The sequence below is a fragment of the Meleagris gallopavo genome, chromosome Z, assembly GCF_905368555.1.
Source record: "Meleagris gallopavo chromosome Z, MGAL_WU_HG_1.1, whole genome shotgun sequence".
NCBI lineage: Eukaryota > Metazoa > Chordata > Aves > Galliformes > Phasianidae > Meleagris > Meleagris gallopavo.
In genome coordinates, this window is record NC_139435.1 from 65,258,215 (window position 1) to 65,284,612 (window position 26,398).

At 42.8% G+C, this 26,398-nt stretch overlaps 1 protein-coding gene across 8 annotated transcripts in view; it reads left to right on the top strand.

Annotated features, from left to right (window-relative positions):
- Positions 1-12,658: 12,658 nt before the first annotated feature.
- PALM2AKAP2 (PALM2 and AKAP2 fusion) overlaps positions 12,659-26,398 on the top strand; it is a 246,313-nt gene continuing 232,573 nt past the window's right edge. For 3 of the 8 annotated variants that reach the window (XM_085213917.1, XM_085213918.1, XM_085213920.1), the window contains exon 1: positions 12,668-13,100. In XM_085213917.1, the coding sequence (XP_085070043.1) occupies positions 13,056-13,100 (45 nt within the window). In that variant the 5' untranslated portion in view covers positions 12,668-13,055. Of the gene's footprint in view, positions 13,101-26,398 lie in introns of all 8 variants that reach the window. The other 5 variants (XM_085213912.1, XM_085213914.1, XM_085213913.1 and 2 more) reach the window with 4 other exon arrangements.

A 26,398-nucleotide genomic window follows, 5' to 3' on the forward strand; every position in this document is an offset into this window, starting at 1 on the left:
CATTGAAGATCTCTTGTGAATCAAATGTTACACATAAAACTGCCAAGCTTACCTCCTTGGCATTCCTTATTTGTAAACATAAGGGGATTAAGCAAAGTAAAACCTCAGCAGTCATATATATTACTTTCTCAAAAACTTTCTTTGGCTTTCAGCCATTCCTTCCTGCAAGCTCTGGAAATGATTAGAGCTCCTTTTTTTCTCATTACCACTGCAGATAATAACACCCAAAATTTAAAAAAATTACGGCTTCTCTGGATAAAGCAGAGAGAAGTTCCCAGTGTCAGCAGTTTATGTCAGCATGGAGCTTATTTTACACCACAAAAGGACTGCTCCAGGAGGCTGGTGGGCTTCACATGCCCTTAGTGAGACGCAAGCAGTCATGTATGCTAGGCACCAAATTGAGTCGTACTTCAAGTCACTGGCCTGAACTGACCTTAATAACAGGCTTTGACCTGTGCTACATCTGCCTTAGTTAGAGGAGAACTTGTGTCCATTTCTACTCTTTGATTTCTCTGGTCTTTAGTTTAGCTCTGATTTGACATCCCCAAGTTGTATTCTGATTTAAGTGCAATTTTTTTTCCTGCATGGTATTTGCTTACATTGCATTTCTCTTTGTCTCTCTCTCTTTTTTTTTCCCCTGCTCATTTGCCTTTACCAGCTGTCTTTAAAAATAATTATACCTCCGTCTGGTTTTTTTTGGTCACTACTGTTAGTTGTTGAGAGAAGGCATTTCCTAGAGATTATATGTCTTTGATGAGAATGCTCTTCAGCTGACAAAATTAAATGTGATTTTCTGCAATATACATTTTAGACTGTCTTTATGGGTGTGCCTGCAAGGTCAATTAGCTGTCCTTTTTGAGAAATCGGTACATAAAAGGGTGGGTTAATGGACAAAAGTAATTTGCTGAAAAGTTTGAGTCCTTGCAAGCCATATTTAGTTTTTGTTATGGTTACAGTACAAACGACTCTTTAATCGCTGTCATTTGTGTTCTGTTGATGAGTATCTGCTACCAGCTCCTCATTCAAACCCTGCAGCCACTTTGGTCACTTCAGCTGGCTGCTGCTTCTAGCATGACCTTCTGGGGACTGATTTACGGACATGACGCTGAACTACAGTCTGGCATCTCCCCAGAAATTAGGTAGGATAAGCCTGTCTTCTGTCAAAGATGGTTGTCATAATGTAATGCTGCTTAATTCAAGGATGAAGTCACAAATATAAAGTGTTTTTTGTGTATCTTTTGCACCCACAGCAAAGTGTGTCTGACAGTAACTGTGTAGGTTTCCATGTATCTGATTTTATCTTAGCACAGAGAAGTGGATGACAGAGAGGACTGCAGATCCTTCTAGTCTTACTTTTGGCATCCATTAATAGGTTATCAGGTACAAATGATGAATGTGCTTGCTAAAAGTAAAGCTCCTCTTTCATGGACACCTATCAAACCTGCTTGTGCATGAAGGGAAGTGCTAGTGGGTACGCAGGGGTACTCAGTTAAGTTCCTGCTCAGCTGGAGCAAGGTAACCTCAAACAAACCTCAGCTCATTGAACTTGCTTTCTGAACATAATTCTACAATCCACACCTTTCCGTTATTCATATAGTTACTAATGGTACTTTGTACAACTCTTTGTACAAATGACAAAACACGCTTTCAGCCCTGAATATCCACGTATGTGGTAGATGAGCATCTGCGTAATGTAAACAAGCAAAACAAATAGAAGCAGGAAAAATAAAGGACAGGATTCACTTTAAAACACTAGAAAATAATAATGCAGGAGCTGCAGCTGTAAACAGGCTTCAGTAAGAGGATGTAAATAGCAGAACCGACAGAGAAGAACTTCAGAGATACTGTCTGTGGGCATTTCGAGGCACAGCTGTCAGACTGGCAGTTCTATCCAGCTGGCCCACATTGTTCTGGCATGGTTCACTGCTCTGTGAGTAAGCACCTCAGAGCACACAGAAGAGCTTCAGCAAAGGCAGACTGAAGGAAAGCTGAACTCTGCTAGAAGCTGCAGCTAGCTGTAAATAGCAGGCATAAGAAAAGGCAGCAAATGGCAGCATTTTCAGCTTTGCTTCTTGATGCTGTTCAACTCCAGCAGAAAAGGATGATCCTCAGGGTCCTCAGCCACAGACATTCAGCCTTTGTCCCTGCCTCCAGTGCACATGGAAGCCACAGCCATGCTTGCTTCAGCCTCACAGCCAAGTAGCTCTGCTCTGAACTCCTGTGGTGCAGCCATTTTATTCACCTTGGTTTATTTTGCTTTATAATCCTGCTACTACCTTTGGCGAGCACACAACCAGCCATAGAAGGGGCAGAGTGTGAGCCATATTCTGTATGTTGCATCTCATCATGCAACTTCTCATCTCAAACAGCCTGCAGCCCTTTTCCCACAGATCTGCACAGAGAGTGTGCAAGGGAGCTGTGAACCTCAGAGGAATAAGACTTGGACATGGAAGTCCTCACACATCACAGCCCTGTGCAGGGCAGGTTTACTGAGGAGTTTATGTGAGCAAAGTCAGCTCAATTTGTCCTCAGCACTGAGGCTGCTGATAGTTACAGTAGCTCTGCATTGTTCATCCACCAGCCCACAGAGATGTCCAAATAAGTCCTGTGCTGTGCAGACCATCTTTCCAGAGGAAGGATTGATGTGCAGCTTTATGAGGTCTTAAGGACAGATATAGTGAATGATGTGTAGCTCATCTCACTGCAGGGAAATGAGTCAAAGAAAGGGACCTGATATTAATTTTCTTGCTGAGAGCAGCCTGCAGAGCCTGGAACTCAAAGATACAATATCTGCTTTGTTACTCTATGAGCTTGCTGTAAAATATGCTGTGATCTTTGCCAGGGGTATGTTGTGCGTTCCCTGGAGGTTTTTCAGCACTGAGGAACACTTCAGACAGCTTCACAGTTTGCTCAGGCTTTGCCTTATAAGGCCTTTTAGCCACAGCACAGGCGCACGACAGCCCTCCGGGTGTCAGCCTGCAGGGAACAGATCACAGCAGCAGCCTCCCTGTGAGAGGCTGGGGCCCTTCCAGTCCATGTGCTGGTGATAGTGTGGCCTTAGGGTCAAGCTGGGGAGGGCAAAACTGTAACACTGCCTGCGGGCATGTCCCTGCAGTGAGGGCCTAACCACTGAAAGCAGGCTATGCTCCACTTGGCCTAAAATATCCCCTCTGAGAGCTGGCTGGATTGTAAGCCATGGGAAACAGCTTTCTGTGGGAGCCCAGGAGGAGCTCCTGGCCTACCACTGTGACCGGAAGAGCTGCACTTGGGCAGGGCCTGCGAGCACTTGGGGCTGAGGTATAAGAACTCCTCAGTGGGGTGACACATCACTGCCATATGGGGTGTAGTGTGCAGAAGACAACCCACAGCGAGGCTGTGCGGGCACTGAGTGGTTCGTGGTTCTGGTGGGACTAATGCAGCTGCTTCTATCTGTTGAAGGGCTCCGAGCAGAAGCCATGGCATGCAACATGCTTGGGATGCAAAAGGCACTGTAGGATGCTGGACTGTATGTCATCTACCATTCTCATGGACAGTACTCACCCTTACAGAGTGGCTCATCCAGAACCAAAGGACCACGAAACAGTTACGCTTAAAAACTGCAATGTTTGCAGTACCTTAGATTGCTCCATTAGGATTACAGCAGGCTGAGCTTTTCAGCAAAGGGAAAAGGCTCCTTATGCAGGCAGGCAGATGTATATACAAATTTAAGTTGCAGCTGCTGATTTCCAAAATAAACCTAAGCTACCTTTTAAAACCTTTGAAATAATTTCTTATTCACAGTTCCCACTGAAACGAACAATGCCAGAGGGTTTCTGCAACTTCCTACTTGCAGCAATGCTGAATCCACAGCTCTGTCTTCATATCTGGTGAAACTGCAGATCATTCCAGGCAAACAAAAGCAAAAATAACACCAAATCATAGAATCTTCTACTCAAAAATAACAGTCCAAGATCTTTGCTCTCCTTCCTCAGAACCATCATTTTCATGTGACAGTTCATGCCCAGTACAAACCTTTTTTTCCCACCATTTTTTCAATATTAACTCATTTCTATCATGCATTCTTTGTTCCTCTTCAAAATATCAAGAATGTTCCTTTTGTTTTCCATTTTTCTTCCTCTCTGCCTCACTCCAGAAGATGATGAGCTACATTTCATTTCTGCAATAGTTGATTTTCTGTGATGTTTGGGAAAACTACAGTTGCATCGATTGCAGGAATGATCTCCATTATAAAATTTCACAGCTGGTACATTTTCATCATGGGATGAGATGGGCAGTCTAGGACATTAAATCAAAACTCTGATAGCTATATAACAGGTGCAGTGAATGTAACAAATCTAAGAGGGGAAAAAAAGAGAGCCTACTAGAGGGAAGTTTTTTGAGCTAATAGGTGGAACTCCTTGCCACAGTACACCACTGACAGAATGAAATATACATCAGTAGGGGTCTGGAAACGTAGGCTGCTAACACATACAACATGATATTTTGGAAGAGAAAAAGAGAAATCAGGACCAAAGTTCTGCTACAAATTCTGATTTTAAGCAGTGCTATTCTGCAGGTATTCATAAGCAGATTGCCATATCTGCTTTTAGACAGAAAGAAGAATACATCACATCGTTCACAATTTTCTATTTCCACATTTACTCTACAGAAAAGTACAAAGCATAAAATGCTCTTCTCAGAACATACCTCACCTTCGGGAAAGAAATCAAACCCTTTGAGAAATTCAGCAAATAAAAGGGGACTGCTTTTTAATCTTTACATCTCATTAAAATTAATGCATGTCTTCAGCATAAAATATATTTGATAAATAAACATTGTTTCATATCTAATGAGAGTTCTTCTTAGAAATTAAATACTAACCTAACTTTTTGGAAGTGCAGTTCCACCATATTTCAGCTAATGGTAAACCAGAAAAAAAACAGGCCAGTATGGAGAAATCCATAGGAAAACAGCAAAAAAGATGCAGTTAAAGAAACACCTTCACAGAAGGATTTGCAAGTTGTCAGTGGTTCATTAGAAATGCTATGTACAGAATGCTTCCTTATCGACCTATCCCACTAAATAAAACTGTCTGTTGTTTGGGTTAAAGTTTGTTGTTTAAGTAGCATTACTGGTGTGGAGGCATATAAGCTTGTTATACAAATAAAATATTAGAAGCTTAAAATCATTGCTTTCCAGCTCCACGTGAAATGAGCTGCAAAATTAGCTTCACTTCTACACCTTTCTTTTTGTATAATCAGAAAAAAAAGTCAAATACCAATATTGCTGGTTAGATCTGAAATATCAGAATTCAAAACTTTTGAAGTCCTTTCATACAGTTCCAGTTTTGTAAACTAGTGCCATCATCTTTAATGAGACTTATACAGCAACACTGAGACACATGCGTTCAATATAGCTGAATTGGTGCTTAGCAATTAGTAATTTGGCAACAAGAGATCTGTTGAGGATTTTGTTTCATACAGACATGTCCAAGGCTCCTGCAACCCCACTGCCATCATACACCAATTATAACATTGGTTCTGCTGTAAACATATGCATATAGGCTTACACACGCTAGAAGCATCCTGAAACAGCCATAAAAATGTACTGTGTGACTGCCTGGGCACTAGCATGAACACTCTGTCTTCTGCCAAATCTCAACTGGAAGCATTTTATCAGTCTTTCAGAGATATATTTTTCTCTCAACAGAAACAGTCTAAGTTATAAAGAAAATTAAGTTGTCTAAATAGATCTGATTCAGACAGGTAGATAGTACAGAATTCTGCATGCCTTTGCTGAGTGCCTCTAAGATCAAAACTGCAGATGCAGTATTGCCCATAACAGCTGAACGTTGCATTTATCTGATGATCAAAAGGGAAGAAGAGAGAAAAACATCGTTTTCTATGGGAAAAAAAAATACAGTAGGTTATCACATTGAGTAACAACATGAAGAGGAGGTGTGTTTTTTATTAGCTCTATCTCATTCTCTATTCATATATTCATAAATAAACCAGTGCTCCTCCACCATCCTGATGTGTAAAAACATTATACTCTGAGGAGTGGACAGTGGCAGAAGCAGATGTGAACTGATGGACTTTCTTCACCTTCATTATGTGGACTCAAACCTTCTACTAGAAATCTGTACAGCTCTGGCTCTGCAATTGAATTATTCAAGGAGAAAAGGTACTATATTGTTAAATTAATGATCTGACATGCTTCTTCCCCTCCATTTGTGCAGAAGGCCCTGCTTACATGTTTACTATTACTCATTGTAGTTAGTGCTGATCTTGTGTTTCAAGTGCATGGCTGCTGTGGGCTCTGCTGACCTACCTGCCTGCTGTAAGCCAGACTAGCCTCATCTGGGGCCTTTTCCTTCTCATGCCTGTCACATCTAGCAGTAGTTATTCTAGCCACAATGAAAATCTCTTCAGACCCGTCTCCAAAGGTCAGAAATTGTCATGAAGCTGAGGATACCTGCAGCCTTGCTCTGCATTTTGTTACTCCCCCCACACAAGGGACATCTACCAAAGCAGGAGAAAGGTGAGAAGCTAGCTTAAGTACTAGGAGAGGGTTAAAGTGTTCAGCCTCTTACCAGATAGTTTCATTTAAAAAGGTCTGCTTTTTACTGCTCAGTGTGTAACAATTATGTATTGTACTCTTTCCCATGTTCCAAAATTGTGAAATATGCAGAAGCTTAAAATGCAGACATGTTGGCAGGAGTTTTCATAGCAGACTGGTGGATTAAGAATCATTTCATACTAAAATTAACAGAAGACAATGTCAATCATTTACACTGCTTTGTAAATCAGCATTAACTGCATTGAAAAGCACTTCAAAGCAGGAATTGCTGACTACTAGGCTCAATGAACACTCTCTCCTGAATGTTACATTTATACTGCAAAGATGTAAGATGATTTCCTAATTAGCTGCATGTCAGAGATACCAGATTAATAATAATCTTATTGTGAGTGAAGCTTGTATGTGGTGTGCAATATAATACATAAAACAGTTCTGCAATTTGTACTTTATAACATTAGAGTATAAAATAATGTTATTAGACTGGCAATAATGGGAAGTCACTGGAACTCCAATTTTCCCCAGGAAGCCTGGTTGGGATTTTCCTCACCAACTACCACTGCTGTCCGTGTCACTAGTATTAGAAGGGCTTTATGGAGATTGCTACATATTTATCTTCCTGGTGTTCTAAGTAAGTCACCTCTGGGGACACCTTTCCAATCAAAGGGATGTTACAGCATGTTTGCATGCCTTTGAGTTGAGCACTGCAGCTAGGACTACGGAGAGGAAATGAAAGCCGTGATGATGCTTGGAAGAAATCACTCTTGAATGTGCAATGCTGTGCCTTTGCATAATACATACTGCTGCATGCTGCCCTGGCCCAAAGCAGATTTGCACCTTGAAGCAGACTCAGGTTGTGAAAAGGACCTGGAAACAAGTGGGTCTCATGAAAAGAGCTATATAGTTATCTTTTGTCATATGTAGAGGAACAGAAGTAAAGTTCAGACAGGGATCAGAGCAGCAGTAAAACCCAGCTCTTCTGGTTCTGGGCCACTCTTTCCACAATGCTGCAACTATCTTCTGAGCTACTGGTTACCATCACCTCTTCTTCTGTTACCTGATGCACTATGGGTGACCTCTTGCTCTACCAGCTCACATGCAAAGCAAAATCTAGTTTCCCAACCTTAGTAGCAAATATTCAGAATCTTCAGAAATCAAGTTCTAGCTTTTAAATTCAAAATAAGCATTGTATATTTTTCCCCCTTCTCTTGGTAGATTTGAACATCCAAGCCTTCTTCAAGAGGCAAGAAGGGCAAGAGCCTCATCCCTGTCAGCATTAAAGTTGTAAGGATCTGTGAAACTGAATGCCACAGGCTATTTCTGATGGGGTGGACAGAACAACTGATGGCACTCATAGTTCTCAGTTCATTAATAGCTTCTGGGGCATATGCAGTTAAATGGTGGTGACATGTTTCAGAGGCATCATTATACTCATAGAATAAAACCTCAATAAAACCCCCCTTTTTAGTGAAGACTTGTCTATTCACAAGTGTATTTCTGCCCTACACTTAATGCTGAGAACTTACTTTCTATCTCCTCTTCTCCCTGCTTCAGCTGGATGCAAGCTGGCAAGGGAAACATTGAGGGTAGAAAATAGAAGTTAAGAGCCAATCAGGATTTTATTTTTGTGTAATTACAGTGAGAGCAGAGGAATCTGGAAAAAATTTGCTTTAATTTCTCCTCTGCATTTTGCCCCCCAGGGGCCAGACTTCTGCAGCGAGGCAAAAAGCCAGCAGCAGGCACTGGAATCCCCAGTGGAGATAGGCTTGCTTCATTAGCTCCTTCCAAGAACTGAAGGTGCTGAACAGATGTTAGGCCATCCTGACACACATCCATGGGGCTGGCTCAGGAAAGCTATGGCTTCTTGTACCCGTACTTGCCACTGACAGCATCACTGCTAGAGGACAACAGGCTTCATTTCATCAAGAGACCTGACTTTGTAGGGGCTATTGAGGGCCTGCTGCCTCTTATGGTACCTGCTAGTCACAGAATTTTAGAATCATAGAATTTTAGAATCTTAGAATTATTGAATTATAGAATGGTTTAGGTTGGAAGGGACCTTAAAGATCATCCAGTTCCAACCACTCTGCTGTGGGCAGAGTTGCCAGTCCTGTTGGATGGTAAGGCCACATAGAGACCGCCTGCTCCATGCCAGCTCACCACTGCTTCAGAACAAAACCAAACAAATGAGGAAAAACCTAATAGGCTGCACATATTAATAAATGATGGCTTACCTATTCGTAAACTGATGTCTTGGGAAGATTTAAAACAAAGCCCTGAGCTCCAGCTCTTTAATTTTCAAACAATGCTGTCTCCTACTGTGCATGCTTCAACTCCACATCTTGGTACCAATTGGCAAAACTGAAAAAATGGGAAGAGGTGTCACAGGGAGGGGTGACACAAGAGTTGGTGACAGCAAGAGCCTGCTGGCTGGTGAGGCTGGGCCAGTATTGAGTCTGCAGATGGAGGAGCTTCTTCTGGAAATGCTGAGTGGTGTCACTGCCAAAAATTTTGAAGGCTGTCTCATATGAGATGAGTCCAGGAAGGGAGTACAGTCAATGGGCACAGGAATCAAAAGTGTGGATGAGTTTCTCATTCCTGCCCTATTTTAATTCAGATCTGAAGCCAGAGTCTGGCAAAGAAGATAAAAAACAGATTAATGAAACCTCAGAATTTCAGCTTAGATTAAAATAATATTGTTCAAATATACTCTGGGGAAGAAGGCTTGACAATAGTGAGGATGCCAGCATAGTGTAAGTGTAGCACAATGCAACATGCTGGCATGTGGTAATTTTAAGAGCCAGAAGTATCTTCTCTTAAACTATCTGAAATGCAAATGCGAAGCCTGCTTTCCCTCTTCGCTCTGTGTTTTCCTGACAACCGCTGCCAGGACCCAGCCACCAACTTGTCACCACAAAACTATGTCGGTACGTTGGCAGTGCTGAGGCATTGGTCTCAACGTTCGTGTGCATGTGTGTGTGTGTGCCTTCCTCTCACAGTCTGCAGGCCAACGTCTGGTTTCTCAGACTGACTCAGTCCTGTTGATAGCCAGCAGGAGGGGAGCCAAGGTTTTGCTCTGAGAACAGGGTGCCTGGCACTCTGCAGCAGGGTTCTGATCCTGTGCAGGTCAGTGACAAGCCTTGGTTGTCAGAAAATACACAGGGGTGGTTTAAATAGAACCTTTCCTAACCCTGAGCTTTCCTAAGCTCAATTCTGTGGAAAGGACAAGAACCCCATTTTTACTATTTAAGAGGTCTGTCTCATTAGAAGTCCAGGCTATGCTTAGCTCAGAGTGCCTTCAGGATTCCCTGCAATGAGTGGGGACTACAGATTGCTTGCTGCACTCTTTTCCAGAGAAATAAATATAGCAATCTATTTTATGGAAATGGGATGCAATTCACGCATTATTGAGCTGTGGTGGGTTTTGCTCTTTTAAAAGTCATGGTGAAAACAACAGCCTTCTTACTGACATTTGAAAAATAACAGGGATATTTTTCCTTTCTTCTCCTTCTGTAGCTACTGAACACAGTACACTAGAATAGTTTCCTTTTGCTTGCAATGTCTTCTAGCAGCTTCTTGCTCCTCCCTACACCCCCTCTTCTCTCTGGTTTTCCTAATATCTTAGTGCATTCTTTACCAGTATAGGAAAATATTCTGGAAACAAAAATCTCAATGAATGGGGCGGGGGGGGGGAGGGGGAGGAGGTAGTAAAAATTGAGGGCCGCCAACCTCCCCATTTAATGCTAGACCAGGCTGCCCAGGACCCCATCCAGTCTGCCCTTGAACACCTCCAGGGACGGGGCATCACATCTCACTCTGATAAATCTTCCCCAGTTCCAATTTTGGAGGACAGTTCCACACCCATTCCTTCATAGCAGCAGTGTGCTTGGTGCTCACATAGCCATCCAGCAGATGCTCCATTAGTTGCTGTGCTCCAAATGAGGTGTGCACCCATCACCAGCAACAAGCACTACAGCTAATGGAGAGGTAGGATGATCATGGAGTGAGTGCCATGCACTTAAATAAGAGCACACAAAATGTGTTCAAACTTATGTTTGAATCACAGAATCACGAAATTATAGAGGTTGGAACGGAACTCTAGAGATCATAGAGTCCAATCCCCAAAACTTTGCAGAGAGTTGCTGTACAGAAGGAAAGCATCAAATGTGACTGCATTTTGGGATGGATGTGGCCTGGTCCCAACTCCACCCACAGCCTGCACCAGTCATGCCCTGACCTTTGCTGGGTACAGCCCATGGCTGAATTTCTCCCTGGGGCAAGGCTTGATAGCAAAACATGAGAAGGGTATTGAAGGGATTTAATTGCATAACTTGCAAGCCTCAGAAGGAGTTGCCCATGTAAGTTCTCAGTGCACTGTGGGAGTATAGGTGTCTCAATCTGTGTGATAGGGTATTTCAAAACCAACTGTAGTAATATAAGCAGTAACGCACAGACCTTTGTGAAAAACAGCAACAACAACAGAAAAGGAGGTTCTGCATAAAAACAAAAGGCAAAAGTGAACAAATAAGCTATATGTCACATGCCATTGAACAGATTATTTAAGCCAAGCTGGAAGACTGAAAGAGCATCCTGGTTTAAGCTGGTGTTTTTGCAGTTCCCACAGCTGTGAGCCCACCCTGACAACTACTTATGGACACCACTCACTTGGGATAGTGCAGTAAAACTTTTCTTTTGGCCACAGAGATTACCAGGGTTTTGCAATATTCTGTGAGTCTTTGGTACAACAAAGGACCTCTTTCACAGAGGCAGAGCTAAGCAAGAAGTCACTTTGATATACCATCACGAGGGAAGGAGCCTGGTACCAGTGAGGCAATGGGACCAGGATATGGAGATGCCTGAAATCACATCCTGCAGCTGGAAATAGAATGGAGCTGAAGGAGGAAAGCAGCCATCAGAGGGGTAAAACACCAATCTGGAAGGCACACCAAAGGGTAGGCACATGGGAAACAGAGGTCGTGCAAGGAGTCTCAGTGTCTGCAGATTGTGCCAGTGCAGTGGGAGCAATGCCCCAGGCAGTGCATTTAATTGGCAAATTCAGTTTTGTTCCCTTGGGCATGGAGCCAATTGCTGTTCTGAAGTTGTGGAAAGCAGGGAGTAAGTGGGAAAGTGGGGTATCCATGCTGCTTATAGACCAGTTTTGCTGACAAAAGGGGAAGTTCATGTTGGGTATTAGGGAAAATTTTGTGTCAGAAAGAGTGGTCAGACACTGGAACAGGCTGCCTAGGGAAGTGTTGGAGTCACTGTCCCTGGAGGTGTACAAGAAACAAATAGATGTGACGCTGAAGGACACGGTTAGTGAGCACAGTGAGGATGCATTGAGGTTTGCACCAGATGATTTTAATGGTCTTTTTCAACTGTAATGATTCTATGGTCCTATGATTCTATGATTCAATGGAACAAGGTGACCTCCAGATTGTCTCTCCCATGAAAATGGAGATTGCCTGTCCGTCCGCAGGTGGTTGTGAAGCCACTGTTTCTGCTGCACAGCACACTTCTGCAGGACAGCAGTGGGATGCATGCTCAGCCCCCACTGCCTTCTCTAACCGGGCAGTCCTGTGCCTGCTGTGCTATGGCACCCACTGGGATGGGGCTGGAAGGGAGTGGCTCTTCAGCATAAGTGAGAGAGGAGTGAAGGAGTTGCCAATTGAAGAATGTAAAACCAATGCTAAACACAAAGGTGATGCTGCAAAAATCACTATGCTGGTTTCCTTCTTTCCCCTCCTGCCTCCTTCCCTACCTATTACACATCCTGGATTTCCAGCAAGGTGGCTTTTACTTGCAGCTCTGTCACTTGACAGAGATGGATTCTCACACGTGCCATGCACAGCCACCTTCCTTTCCCCTGACATGTGCTCTTCGCTGTCTGCAGCTCTGTGCCGTGTTACTACTGACAGCCGCTTTTATTTCCTTTCTACTGCCCCTCGGCGCTCCCTCCCCAGTCTGCTGCATCCCCGCAGACCCCTGCCTGCCTGTGCGGGAGGTGCAGCAGCGCTGCTCCCCTGCTGCAGTCCTGCGGGTCTGTGCGCACCGCAGATGTCAAGCTCCTGCCGCGACCCAGCGCTCCATAGGAGGAGCAAATGAGCTGGGACGTCAAGGCAAAAAATTATAGCCATGCGAGCTCTCCCTGTGCTCAGCTGCTGCGAGAGTGCATACATGGCTTGTGTGACAGCAACAGCGCACAGAAGCTGCAATGAAATGCAGTTAGCAATACAGCTGGGAGACAGACAGCGAGGCAGGCACTGGTCCAGCAACTGAAATGATCCTACCGTGAGCCAGCCCGCACCGCCTTCAAAAGTGGCTGACTACTGCACAGGAGCTCGTCTTTCTTTGCAATTACTCCCGTTCCCCCGGGTGACTGCAGTGTGTGCTTCGCTTCACTCTTGTTGCTTTTTGTTTGGTTTTGTTGGCACGGGTTTTTTTGCTCTTATTTTTTTTTTCCCTCCTGCCTCCTTCTCTCCTCCCGTGTCCTTTTCTCCAGGATGGCGGAAGCAGAGTTGCACAAGGAGAGGCTCCAAGCCATAGCAGTAAGTCAGCTTTGCATTACTTGCTCTTTTGTCTGCGGCCGGGGGAGCCGCAGGAAGGGGCCAATGGGCAGCAGGGTCGCCGCCAAGTTGTGCACAGAGTTCTTCATCGGGGAGCGGTGGTTGCAGCCTCCCGGCAGGGTTTGGCTGGGGAAGGGGCTCCGGTGGAGCTCTCTGAGCTGACACGTGCGGGAGGGAAACGCGAGCGCACAGCGGCATGCTTGGAAGATTGATGATGGAGAAGAAAAGAGGGAAGAAGTGGGGAGGAGGGGAGATTGCGGGAGAAAATCCGTGCTCTGCTGAAAAGGGTGTATTCACACAGCTGGAGCTGAGCTGAGCTGATTAAGAAGTCAAACATAATGGATCTACTGCAGGATGGTTTCTGCTGCAGGACGCAGTTCTGCTGTTACTATTTTTTAATACCATCAAATACAAGCGCTGCATTATCGGAATCATGTAATTATGTGTTGAATAAGCTATCACCCCAGTTCCAGTGCTGAGTGCATGCTTTTAGGCAGATTCTCTGCAGAGTTTCATCCTGCCAAGGGAGAAGTCTGAGCAGCGTTTTGCTCCATTTTAGCCGAAACTTTCATTTCCACATCTCACGCCGTCATTCGTAATGAGGAACCGCTGCAGACTGTGGGCAAGAATGCCCCTGGGGGCCGGGCCTGGCTGCGGATAACCATATCCCTCGGCATGCAGGCACTGCCAGCTCATCGCCCGGCTCACTATGGGGCAGCCCCACGTAGCCCACATCACCCGGTCCCGCGGTTCCCGGTTGGTACGGGAGGGCTGCGGCATGCGGCACATCCCGGGTTGAGCTGTGGTCATCCATTCCCTGCCCCTCTCCTGCGATCAACAGATGCTACGTGCTGCAGCCGGCAGAGAGCACGGGTGTCCTTTGTAGCTGGAGGCATGGCTGCTGCTGCCGCTACTGCGGTGCTGCTCCGCGCTGTTTGCGTCCTCTGCTCTGCTATTGAGCCCATGGAGATGTAAAATAACCAGATATAAACCAGACAGTTGCGTTTTCTTTTTACCTCTCTGAAATATTTGCTGTAAAAACATCAAATGCTTATCGTGTGCTTGGGAGGGGGGCGGGAGGGGCAGGGGGGAATACTGTAAGTGTTTAATATTCAAGCAGCAGGAAGTAGGTGAATTTTTCAGGCTGTTTCAAAGTTCTATGGCATTGCCAGTTCCCCAAATGAAAGTACTGGGATTGCTCCAGAGCTAACCCTTGCCACTGCCTCAGGTTCTAAGCTCCTGCAGCAATAAATAAGGGAGAGCTGTGCTGCAGAGCAGCTCAGCATACTACTGTTGTGCATGCTACTGGAAAAGCATTTCCAAATTGAAAAAATAAATAAAAAAAAAGGTTTACATTACTGCTGCTTTTCCTGCCTCCTGCATAGCAGTCAGCACCTACTGCCACACCACAAGACATCCCGACACCTTGCTGCAGAGTAAGTCAGATGCTCTTCTTCTTGGTGCTTTGCATTTCACACCACTGAGGCCATTACAGAGATAGAATTATTGTCTGGTGTGTTATAGCTTCTTGGAGTAGGCTTAGGCTGCAATGAAAGGATCCTGAGAACCTGGATCTTCCTTTTCTCTGTAAATTTCCTTTATGGTTTCTATTTCTATAGTGCCTGCTAGGCTGATTGCAAGTAAAATGTGGTACGGTGATATGTGCAATGAATTAAACTGAAAGAATTCAACTTCAGCATCACAAACATTCTTCCTTATTTCAATCTGAGCATGGGTCCATTAGGTGACTTATTGCCTACACACTGCAGAACAGCAGGTTTTCCATGCAAGCTAATGAGGTGACTTTTCTCCTGCACTTGGGTGGTTACAAATGTTTATCAAAACACAGATAAGGTTATTTCCAGACTAAGCTTTGCTCCATCCAGATGAGCCATGTGACATGAGTTTGTTATTTCTTCTCTGCTACTGGTTGGCAAAAATAAGGTCAGTCATCATAAGCTGCATGTCTTTTCTCTAGAACAAGAGAAAGCTGGCACTCGTGTTCCCTCTAGAGTTATCAGTGGAAAAACAATGTACACAAGCTGCAGTATTTCGTTCTGGTGAGCAAATGCTTGCATCAGTGCTCTGCAATGAATGCATACAGAGAGAAAAGCTCCTACCACATGCTTGGACTGCTGAACACTGCTGCCTGTAGATATTTGCTTGCCTTCATAATTGCCATGGCAGATGGGTTTGTCAGGAAGAGAAGAGTAAATTTTAAGTGCCCACCACTAAATATTTAAAGAAAGCAAAATCTAGATATGGAAATGTGAATATTTAGAGCAGAAGGCTGACAACTTTCGAAGAGTTGGTTTTGCTCTTTCTTACTCTAAGTGGTAACAGTTATAGTATATGCCACTCTGGCACACAGACAAGTGCCATGGGAAGTGGAAAAGAGGGATCTGTCAGGATATTAATCTGAGCACTGGTGAACACAGGCCAGCCACTTGTTTTGCCAGCAGTGAGTGCTTAACCTCTTCATGCGTTCATTTTTGGTCTGTAAACTGTGAGCTTTGCCCATGCCTTGGAGAGCAGGACTGAGGAGAGGTACACGCAGGACTGTGGAGAGCATGGATGCGATGGTTAATTTATCAAGGGAGGAAACAGCTAAATAAGCCTTTAAAAATAGAAAGTGTGGTTTTGGAAAAGAAAAAGAGAGAAAGAGAAGGAATCTTTAAAGAGATACATTGCTAAAGCCACCGCACATGTTTGAGCTGTGATTTTCAGACCCTATTGGTTTTGACTGCAGTCCAGTGTGGAAAGTGGAGAGATGCAAAACAGCCACTGGGAACTGGAACTCAGGTCTCTGCTTAGGAACGACACAGAGGTACTGTGTCCTGGGCAGGACCTTGATGGCCAGGAGTAGTTGGTTTTCTGATCCCTCTTTCATCAGAGGACACCTCCCACCTGGGCACCATGTAGTGGCAAATCCTTCTGTCATGCCCCAGCATCCTTACCACCTGTTTTTGAGCCTAACTTCAACCACAGCATTGGTTGAGTGCTGGGTGGAGATGCCTTCAGGAGGCAAGAAATAGGTTGCAACAAGAAGGTGGAAACCTTATTGTCAATTAGCTTCTGCAGCACACGTCAGTGTGCTCTTTTGCTGGAGACAGGGTGGTGGGTTAAATTTTGAGTGGAAAAGGAGACATTTTTTTCACTTTAAAAAGTATGTCTGCATTAAGTAGCTCAAAAGTTTGGCATGTGAGTGGTTCTGGAGGAAGTATGTTCAATGGCCAGTAGCTTCAGGGGACAGGTGAGCCAAGTGGTTGTTATAATTCAGACAAGTAAAATGCATGGCTTACAGTTTACTATATGATCCCATTCTCTCTGGCTGCAGATATCACTATCAGACAGTGATCTAATTATAGGTAAGCATTTACACAATGTAAATATTTTCCATAGCTTACATAGCACTCATAAACCTAGGAAATTGAAGGCACTGAATGTGTGTATCAGTGCATTCGAGGTACAAATGTCCGTATGATGCAGTATGTGTGTCAGATGAATTAAAGGTAATCACTGGGAGACTAAACACTAAGGAGAAGGCCTTCACTATAGCAACTATCAGCACAAGGACTAGAGGTGGTATTCAGGTTAAGGATGTGTCCAGACTCCAGACACAAGGGGGAAATTGTTAAAATATATTGATTTGTTAGCAAGTAAATCCACTAGTATGGTGCTCTGCCTTTACCAGTGCCCAGCTATAGCAACAAGTGAAATATTAAACAAAGGTTGTTGCTGACATCCAGATAGCTGTGTCAAAGATAACTCTTTTAAGGAAGACTGTTCTTCTCCATCTGTGCAATTACAAGTTTGTTGAACTGGATCTAATGTTGCTGAAATGTTATCAGATGTTTGATTTAGTACTGCAGTACTCTGTTGTTTAAAAATAGCACTCTCTGGACATGTGGGGTATACCTTAGATGGATTAAAGGCTGGCTAGCTGACAGGTCTTCCAAAATTATTGCTAATGAGGGAGACGACTGACGAGGAGTCTTGCTCCTTGGACTGAAGACAGAAAGCTGACTTTTTCTATCTGAATGGAGGTTGTGGTGAGGTGGGGCTCAGCCTCTTCTCCTGTAACAGCGATAGGAAGAGAGGGAATGGTCTCAGGCTGCACTAGCAAAGGTTCAGGTTGGGTTTAAGGAAAAACTTCTTCTTCAAAACAGTGGTCAGACACTGGAATTGTCTGCCCAGGGAGGTGGTGGGTCACCATCCCTGAAATTGTTCAAGAAATGTGTAGATGTGGCACTGAGGGACATGGTTAGTAGGCATGGTAGGAATGGGTTAACAGTTGAACCAGATGATCTTTGAAGTCTTTTCCAACATTAATGAATTTGTGATTCTGTGATTCATGAACCCAATTTTTCAGGCTTAAAAGTGTTCTCTATCCATAGTCTGACGTAAATACGAAATCAAGATTATCATGTGATGATAGCACACAGAATGTGAAGGAGAAAGTAGTGGTGACACAAAGTAGCCCTGCAGAGCAAGTTGGATTATTTGGAAAATGGAATCCTCCTTTAAATGAATTCCTTCACACCTGTGCACAGCGGGTACAAAGGCAGAACGATGCAGGACGCTGCATCAAGTGCAGGAGAGCTTGGAAAAGGGAGTGGGGGGTACTGTGGGAGATCATTCAGAGGGAATGAAAACAGAATTGTTGTTCAGCCACCAAGATTAGCTTCACACCATTGAAACCAACCCTGGGGCAGATTTAGATGCCTTCCAAGAAGAAGGCTGGTACCTATACCTACAAAATTGCATCAGTTTTTCAACAGCTCTTTGAGCATAGCAATGAGAAATGATATTCTGGAAAGATATTATCAATATAGTCATGGTCACCAGTGAAGGAATAGTTATAGTCACCTTCACTGGTAACCCAGATGACCCGTTTTCCTGGGCTGGAACCTCAGCAACTGCAGTACCATAGAATCATATAGTTGCATAGAATGATATCATTCTATGTCAACAAATTTGAGCACGCTTATTGACAGAATAATGAATATCCTTTCTTTGTTTTTTTCCCTACTCACCCACAAAATTAAAAGTCCTGACTAGTAGAACTTCTGTCTGAGTTTATATTAACCTAATACTTCTTCACAATTTATGTATGTTAGATCAAATGGAAAAATGTGGCAAATTCATTTAATCAGTAGTGTATATTTGCAGCAATCACTTAATAAGCTAGTTTCTTGTGCCTTCATCTAGAAGGTGATGTTTTGGTCTTTAAATTTAAGCACACCATCAAATGCATTTGTATTCAGTTATTTTCAGTCCTGAAGCCTGTAGAAAAGCATGTAGAAAGATTAAGAAGGTCAGGGCTTTTCTGCGTGGAAAATTAGTGAGTAAGATGAGTAACTGAGTAAATAAGTGAGCTGCAAATTACTGAAGGCTGGCAGAGCAATGGAGAGTTTTACATGTGCTCTTGATATCTTCGGTTTTGACACTGTCCGAAATAAGAGAATGGGCTGGATGGTCTGACCCAGGGCAATCATCCTATGTACCTACAGTAGCACACTCCTGGAACTTAACGTGCTTTCCAGAGTTTTGGTGCTAAAAAAAAACATCTTCCAGAAGTTTTCTTGAATATAACTGATAAGTAATTTAATCATTTTCCCCTTATGATTCTCTTACTGTTCCATTTACAGTTCTATTTACTGTTCAGATTAGTTGTTAAATCAGAGTATCTGAAACAAACCAAACAAAAACGTTTCTATTTCTGTAGCTGTAGCTGTACATTGAAGGACACACACAAATTTTAAACTCTCAGCTGAAAAAAAGCATAGAATCATAGAACCAAAGAACCAAAGAATTGCTCAGGTTGGAAAAGACCTTCAGGATCATCAAGTCCAGCCAAAACCTAACCATACTACCCTAACTCTAACAACCCTCTGCTAAATCATGTTCCTGAGCACCACATCCAAATGGTTTTTAAACACATCCAGGGATGGTGACTCAACCACCTCCCTGGGGAGCCCATTCCAGTGCTTAACAACCCTTTATGCATGAGGACTAGTGAGGCCTTGACAGATCTATTGAGAACTGTACAGTGAGGAAGACCCGGTGACGTTAGGAGAGTGCCAGGAGGCTGCATCCTGCTGCACCTATTTCCAGGAGTGCGTTTAGTAAGAGCAAAAGAGCAAACTAGAGATTATCATGAACTAAATCTAAATGAGATCTATCTTGTGAGCACAATATGACCCTGCGAGGTTCCTGTATACCTCAGTGGAAGTCAGCTGTGGGAGAGGAAGAGTTAAGTTTGCATTTGCTGCAAAGTCTCAAGAGAGCTTTCCCTGCACACAAACCTGCAGTTCTGCCCTGGATTGCAGCAATATCATGAGTCAGCTTATGGGAGACCTTCCTCAGAGCACTTGTATCAAGTCTTGACTTCTGGAACTTGTGAAACAGAAGGAAATGGTGTACAGTGCTCAAAATGGTATAACCTTTGTTCACTTTATGCCAAAAGCCAGAGAGAAACTTCTATAATGTCTGAAAACTGAACAACATCTCAGGTTCTATCTGAGTTGTTGCTTTAGAAATGTTCACATGAAAGCAAGAGAAGCGGAAATAAGACAAAAAAATATTGCTGTCAAGGTATCAGTGAAACTTGGAACAAATAGAAACCAGAAACCAACATGCTCTTGAGAAATTTCTAGACAGTCTCCAGATGTACCCAAACTCAACCGTTTAAATTTAGAACTGTTTCCACAGCACATTCCTAGCCCTTAACACATCACCAACATCTCTTGAGCACAGTCAAGGAGCTGAGATGCTGGATTTCATTTTGTGCCTTTCAAACAAAGTTTTCCAAAATAAGTCTGAAACAAAATGTTTGTGTTAATTGGGGGGAGAGGAACTGTGTGGTTTTGGTTGATTTCATGTGTGCATGTGTGTTTGGGGTTTTTTTTTGGTGGTTGTTGTTGTTGTTTGTTTCTTTTTTTTTAATATATATATATAAAAGTCTCTGTTATAGTAAAATAGTTGAGAAAGATTTATATTTTTGGAAAATATGTACAAAGCCAATCTGGTCTGTGATTTAACAGTGATGTCATATGATGTGGTCAGAGTAAAGCAGGCATTCATTTGAAGTCACAGATGAAACAGTGGTGCTTACATGCAGTGTAGAAGTGATGTGATTGCAGTGCCATGGGTCTGATGGAGCACACAGTGATGCTCAGTCTCTTTTCATAGAATCATAGAATCATAAAATCACTCTATGATTCTGTATGGTTGGAAAAGACCTTCAAGATCATCAAGTCCAACCATGACATAACCATACTACCCTAACTCTGACAACCCTCCACTACATCATGTCCCTGAGCACTACATCCAAACGGTTTGTAAATACATCCAGGGATGGTGACACAACCACATCCCTAGGAACCTATTCCAGTGCTTAACAACCCTTTCTGAAAAGAAGTGTCTCCTAACGTCCAACCTAAACTTACCCCGACACAACTTGAGGCAATTTCCCTTTGTTGTGTCAGCACTCACCAGTGAGAAGAAACCAGCCCTGCTCTCACTGCAATCACCTCTCAGGTATTTGAAGAGAGCAATAAGGTCTCCCGTCAGCCTCCTTTTCCCCAGTTCCTTCAGTCTCTCCTCCTAGGGCTTACTCTCCAATGAAAACACTACTACTCTTCCAGGAATCCACTCCTTGTATCTAACTTTTGCTTTACAAATAGTTTTACTCTTGTCAAGAATGAAATTTAACCTTCCATTGACCAAATTCTTGTGAAATGCAATGACTGCAGAGATGGCCAGTCTGTATCATTCATTCATTCATTCAGAAAAGCACCAACCAGGGCACACTCAGTAACCAATGAGCACTCATTGGAATAGTATTATTGAGGTTCTTTGTGCATCGATCTCAAGGAGCTTTGCAAAAATTCCAGAGTAATTTTTTACTGCTGGGAAAAAGGAAGCACAGACAATGGATTTGCTTGCCTGCTTCACCAGCAGAATCAGCAAAGCCATGGCTGCAATCCCATGCTGCCTTATTTGGATAACATAACACTGAAATATGGCCTCAAATCTTGCCATCTCCCCACTGGCATGTGAGCACATGCTGTGTGTGCTCCAGACCAATGGCATCTTTCAGCAGTTGGACTTGGGAGCATGCAGATGCTACTCCTGCCCTGATCCTATATTTGTTTTGGAGTAGAAGAATCTTTTCTGCTGCAAGTTCTGGGCTGAGAAGTGTGCTGTGCTTATAAGGGTTAACACTGCTCAGTAAGTCCAGTGGCAGTGAAATAGGTATAGGCTTTTGGCAGTGACACTCCAGACTTATGTAGCTTCTGACATACAGATGCCATAAGGTATGATGCTGGAGGTGTGTAAAGTTTTATTCCTCTTTACCAACAAAAACAATCAATCTCTGCACAAGAAAAGTGCAGCTTGGGGAGCTCTTTTTGGAATAAGATAGATGTGCTGTTCTCTAGGAGCTGCTGCTCTTCCCAGACAGTGCGAAACTCCAGCTAGCCAGGGCAGGGCTACTCCTGCTGAGCTTCTCCCCACGAATGTACATACCTCTGTTTGGCTCTCTGCGGTCTGTGCTGCAGCAGACCTTGGCACTTCCTTTTTAAACAATCTCTGCTACTCCAGTACGATCCTCTTTTGGAGGCTGATGCAAGCGTCTGGCATCAAACTTGTCAGTACGTTTGCAGTAACGGCAGAGTAGGGGACTGGATTGTCTCCTGCTCTGGCATTGGTGCAAAATTACACTCTTGGATGTGTTGGCAAGTATTGGCAGCTCTTTGTGGACAGTCTGGTATTTGGGAGTTAAACCGTCATCTATTTTGAATTCTTACCCATGCTGACATGAAAACAGCTTGGCTGTTAATCAAGTATTTGTTCTTAATAAATATAAGCATATGCAAAGACTCACTGCCCTTTAGTGATGTGGGCTTGGGTATAAGGCTGATTCATTTTCTGGCGTGGTAATATGTATCTTTACAACCATTCCTTCTGGTTGGGATAAATGCTGAGTGAAGAATGTACGTAAGCCGACCCCAGCATTCTGGAGAAGTCTGTAAACTGTTTGGGCTAAGGAAGTAGCTTCTAGACAGCCAGGAAAAAAAAAAATCCTAGTTTTTAAAAAGTGCTCAGAGACACCGCTTGAGTGTCTTCAGGGATGGGACACCCACCTCCTCACTGGGCAACCTGTGCCAGTGCCTCACCATGTTTATTGTAAAAGTCTTCTTCCTTATATCCAATCTAAATCTCCCCTTTTAGTTTGAAGCCATATCTCAGTGTCCTACCACATCAGGCCCTGCTAAAAAGTCTGTTATCAGTTATCAGTTTCCTGATCTACCAAAGAATAATAACATTAGAATTTGAGTGTTACTATTTATATCCTCATCATTCCATATGATGCTGAGCAAAGGTTTTGATTTGCTTAACCTGACAGTGAACAGTGCCCATCTCCTCCTCTGTGTATCTCTCAGTAATTCACAGGGCTCTATGTCCCACAGAGCAGTTGGCCCAGAATCAGTAATTTCCAGTCTAGGTGACTCTTTATATTAATGGCAACCTTTTTTCAGACATTTAAAACAGTATAATAATATCATAATTTATAGAAAGGGAGATAAGGTTTGTTTTAAAGATTATTCCACTTCTAGTAAGGATTGGATGGAGAGCTCTGCTGAGCTGAAGAAAGTTATTGGGAAACTCCTGTCAAAACTCTTTCAGAAATCTCAAGTTATTTGGGAGAATTCCCTTCTGCATTTGGCCACTTTCTATAAGGAGAGTACTACAGCATCCTTCCTTGCCTGTGGACATACCACCCTTGGAAACAGTCCTAAAAAAAAGTGTAACAAAAAAGGTGGTTGGTCAAAGTACCAACAGCTTCAGTTTCTGCTTGGTTTTAGTTTGTTATATTTTGTGGCAAACTACACCCTCTTGGAAACATAAGAGAACAAAGACAATGCACAACCTCTGTTCCTTTAAAAACACATGTACTTTCATCACGTGGTGAAATAATTTCATTTTGTGTCAGTGTGGATGACACTGACCAGGCAATTATGGTATGTCAGACGTGGTTGGTTGTAAGGCTGTAAGATCCAAAAAGGTTATGTGACAGCTTACCAGTTGTTGCTATCTGCATGAATTGGAGAGCATTTTAACTTGATGACATCCACATGGACACAAATGGCACCAGGCTGTTTGTGTCCCTGGTGAGCTCACCAGGCACAAAGCCACACCTGCACGCCTTGCTTCATGACTCATCCTGTTGGCTGCATGTGGAGGAGCCTGTACAGGAAGCCTGTACCAACCACAGTCCCTCCAGAACTGACCTTCCTTCAAGCTATTGATGGGTTTTATGGGCTTGAATCAGACCTTGTAGCACGGTTGTTATACCTGCAACCTGGATTTGGTTTGAAGTAACTGTAGAGTCAAAAAGAGTACTGACAGGTTACTTGTTTTTTTCACTTCATTTAAAATAAAGAATTCTTAACACTCAGCACTAACTAATTTCTGGACAGCAGTTCTGAAGGAAGGATGAGAGGACTACAGTGGAGCATTTCTTGGCAGCCTTACATGTTGTGGAAGAGGTAGCCAGGCTGTTCTGTATGAACAGAACCGTTGCCCACGAGGCACAAGAAGATATACGCTGCTTAGACCAGTTCTTCATGTCAGTCTTCAAGGAAGGCTTCCTAAATAGAAAGTTCCAGAGTGTCAGGAACAACTAGAAAAACTAGAAAATCATTTCAACGGCGGAGGGATTATAAATAAGATGATATTTATGGTCCCTTCCGTACCTAGCCACTCAGTGATTCTGTGGTTCTACGGCTCTATGAAATGGACATTAAAGAAAAGACAGAAGTCAGAGTTGTTTGATGTAACGAAGAAAATACCCAAGTTATGCTTCTTTAAGTGTTCCAAATGTTCTCCACGTTCCTCCTACAGTGAGCTACCAGAATTTTTGCTTCCTTTCAGATGTCATTCAGTCACTCAATCATAAGGAGCCTACATATCAAGCGTTCTGCAATCAGTTTGTTTGCTTGCAATGCCAAGCACAATGCTTCCTTGAGAGCTGGCAGCTGAGATGTGCATACTTGGAGACCCAGGAGAACAGTTTAATCTAACCATGGTGATAGAAGTCTGAAGCTTGATTGGCTTACTTTGCAGTTTTGGCAGAATAAGTGTATGGGTAATCAGTCACTGGAGATCTGAATGTTGACTAATACGATTGTGTCTGTACCCCTTCTGATGTACTTACACTCTTTTCCTGCTGTAGGATCCTGTCCTGTTTCCTATCAAATTAATAGGAAGTTTTATATTGATTTCAGTGGCAAGCTGGAGCAGACCCATATAAATCCTATAAGTGTTTGTGCTATTTCTGACTCCTGTGTAGCACCAGATATGAGCTGTTTTACAGATCTAGGTCAGATTTTCCCAGACAGCTAATAACAAGTCTTAAAATAAAGAAAGAAAATGAAATTCATCCTTCTTCAGAATTTGGGAGTTGCATAAGTTACCACTTGCCATGAACTCTTATTAGCAGTGCAGTTACATGGTGGAGAAGTAGCTAAAATCACCTATATGAAATCCAGACTTTTGTGTGAAAAACAGAACAAGATTTCAAATACCACTTGTTCTCATTCATCCTCATGCTTTTATAGAACATAGACAATTTTGAGAATTTGTGTCTCTTAGCAGCCATTGCTCTTGTCTTCATCTCTTGTACATCACCAAGAGCCCAGATTTGTAATAGTTTTTAGCAGATTAAACTGCCTTCCCCTCATCTTACTGAGCTTTATTTGGAAAAAATAAAAAATAAAAATAAAAGAGAAAATGAAGAATTAAAAAGAACAGGAGGGATTTTCAGTTCCAGGGAATTCCTATTCATGGATTCTCTGCTAATTCTGAGAGGTGTGAAACCATGAAGGCTGAAATTTCTTTAATGCTTTTGCAAAAATAAAAGGGAATAAGACACACTATCAAGCAGCATAAGATAGTGATGGCAGAATCAAATGAAGGCAATACTGTCATAACATTTCACTGTTCCTCTTTTTGTCCTACTTAGCTTGCTGTTCAATTGCCTTTGCAAATCAACATGAAACTTTGGAGAAGATCCCTCAGAAGCATTTGGGATCCAGAAAGGAATTGGGCATAAACTATAGCTATTTCTTTCTAGGATGAAAGAACTGTCAAAGGCCCCTGGAAAGCTCAGCTTCAGGAATACTGATAGTGAGCATCTCCAGATTGGCACGTATATGCAGGAAACATTTTAGTGTGCTTTCTGGAAGGGTAACAGGCACTCTACTTCTATGCTTTAAGAAAGTGAACACCATATCTAAGAAAGTAGCCAGAGAGAGCTTTCACTGTTGATTGGGTATTAGTATTACATTGCATTTTAAGTAGTTGCTATTTTTATTAGCAGTATTTTTTAACTTAATAAAATCTCATGTTAGCCATGAACAATGAATAGCTGGTTTGCTTGTGAAAATATTTCTGAAGCATTACATGTTTTATTACGTGGTCCAGAGATACTGAGTAATTAGAAAAGTGAAAAGAAGGCAGAGCTAGTGGCAACCTTATGTTTTATTGCTGAAGAAGCTACCTTCAGAATCTTAAACTGTTTAATCTAGTTTGGCTGGTGATTTTACAGATTAACTCCTTTTTAGACCATTTTAGCTCCCTTAAAAATAATACAAAACCCACAATCTTTTTGACTAATTGAAAAATGACAACATCGTTTTTGGTTGGTCCAAGTGCTGGGATTACTTCATGTGAAATGCATCACTTTCTGAAAAGTGATAGTGTAAATGTCATCCACAAATTCAAGATGTATTGTCTTTCAAAGATCACCATAAATGCATTTCCTCTACGAAATATTTGAGCTGTTTTCCTTGGCTAAAAGGCACAGAGGATAATTAGGGCATGATATATATGATATACAAAGTGCATACATCTGTACAGAGATGCACATAAAAGTTTTGATCTCCTAGATATCCAAAACAAGTTCTCATTATGGCTAATCAGGTGTTTATTGAGATGGGTGTTCACCAGAAATCAAAGATAATAAAAGTAAGGTGGTAACTTGCTCCAGGTTCAGCACAGAGCAGTAAGGATGACAGCAGCTGCCTCTACACAGTGCTGTGGTGTATGGCATCCATTAGCTCTCCATACAACTCAAAAGTACATGCCAAGGAGACTTAGCAATCTCAGTATGAAGCCTCAAATTCCATTTCAGAAAGCAGTTCATGCAGTTGTTTACTGCTTGTTCATATTTCTGAGTTCAGATATTGTCTACAAAGTTCCCACCATCCAAA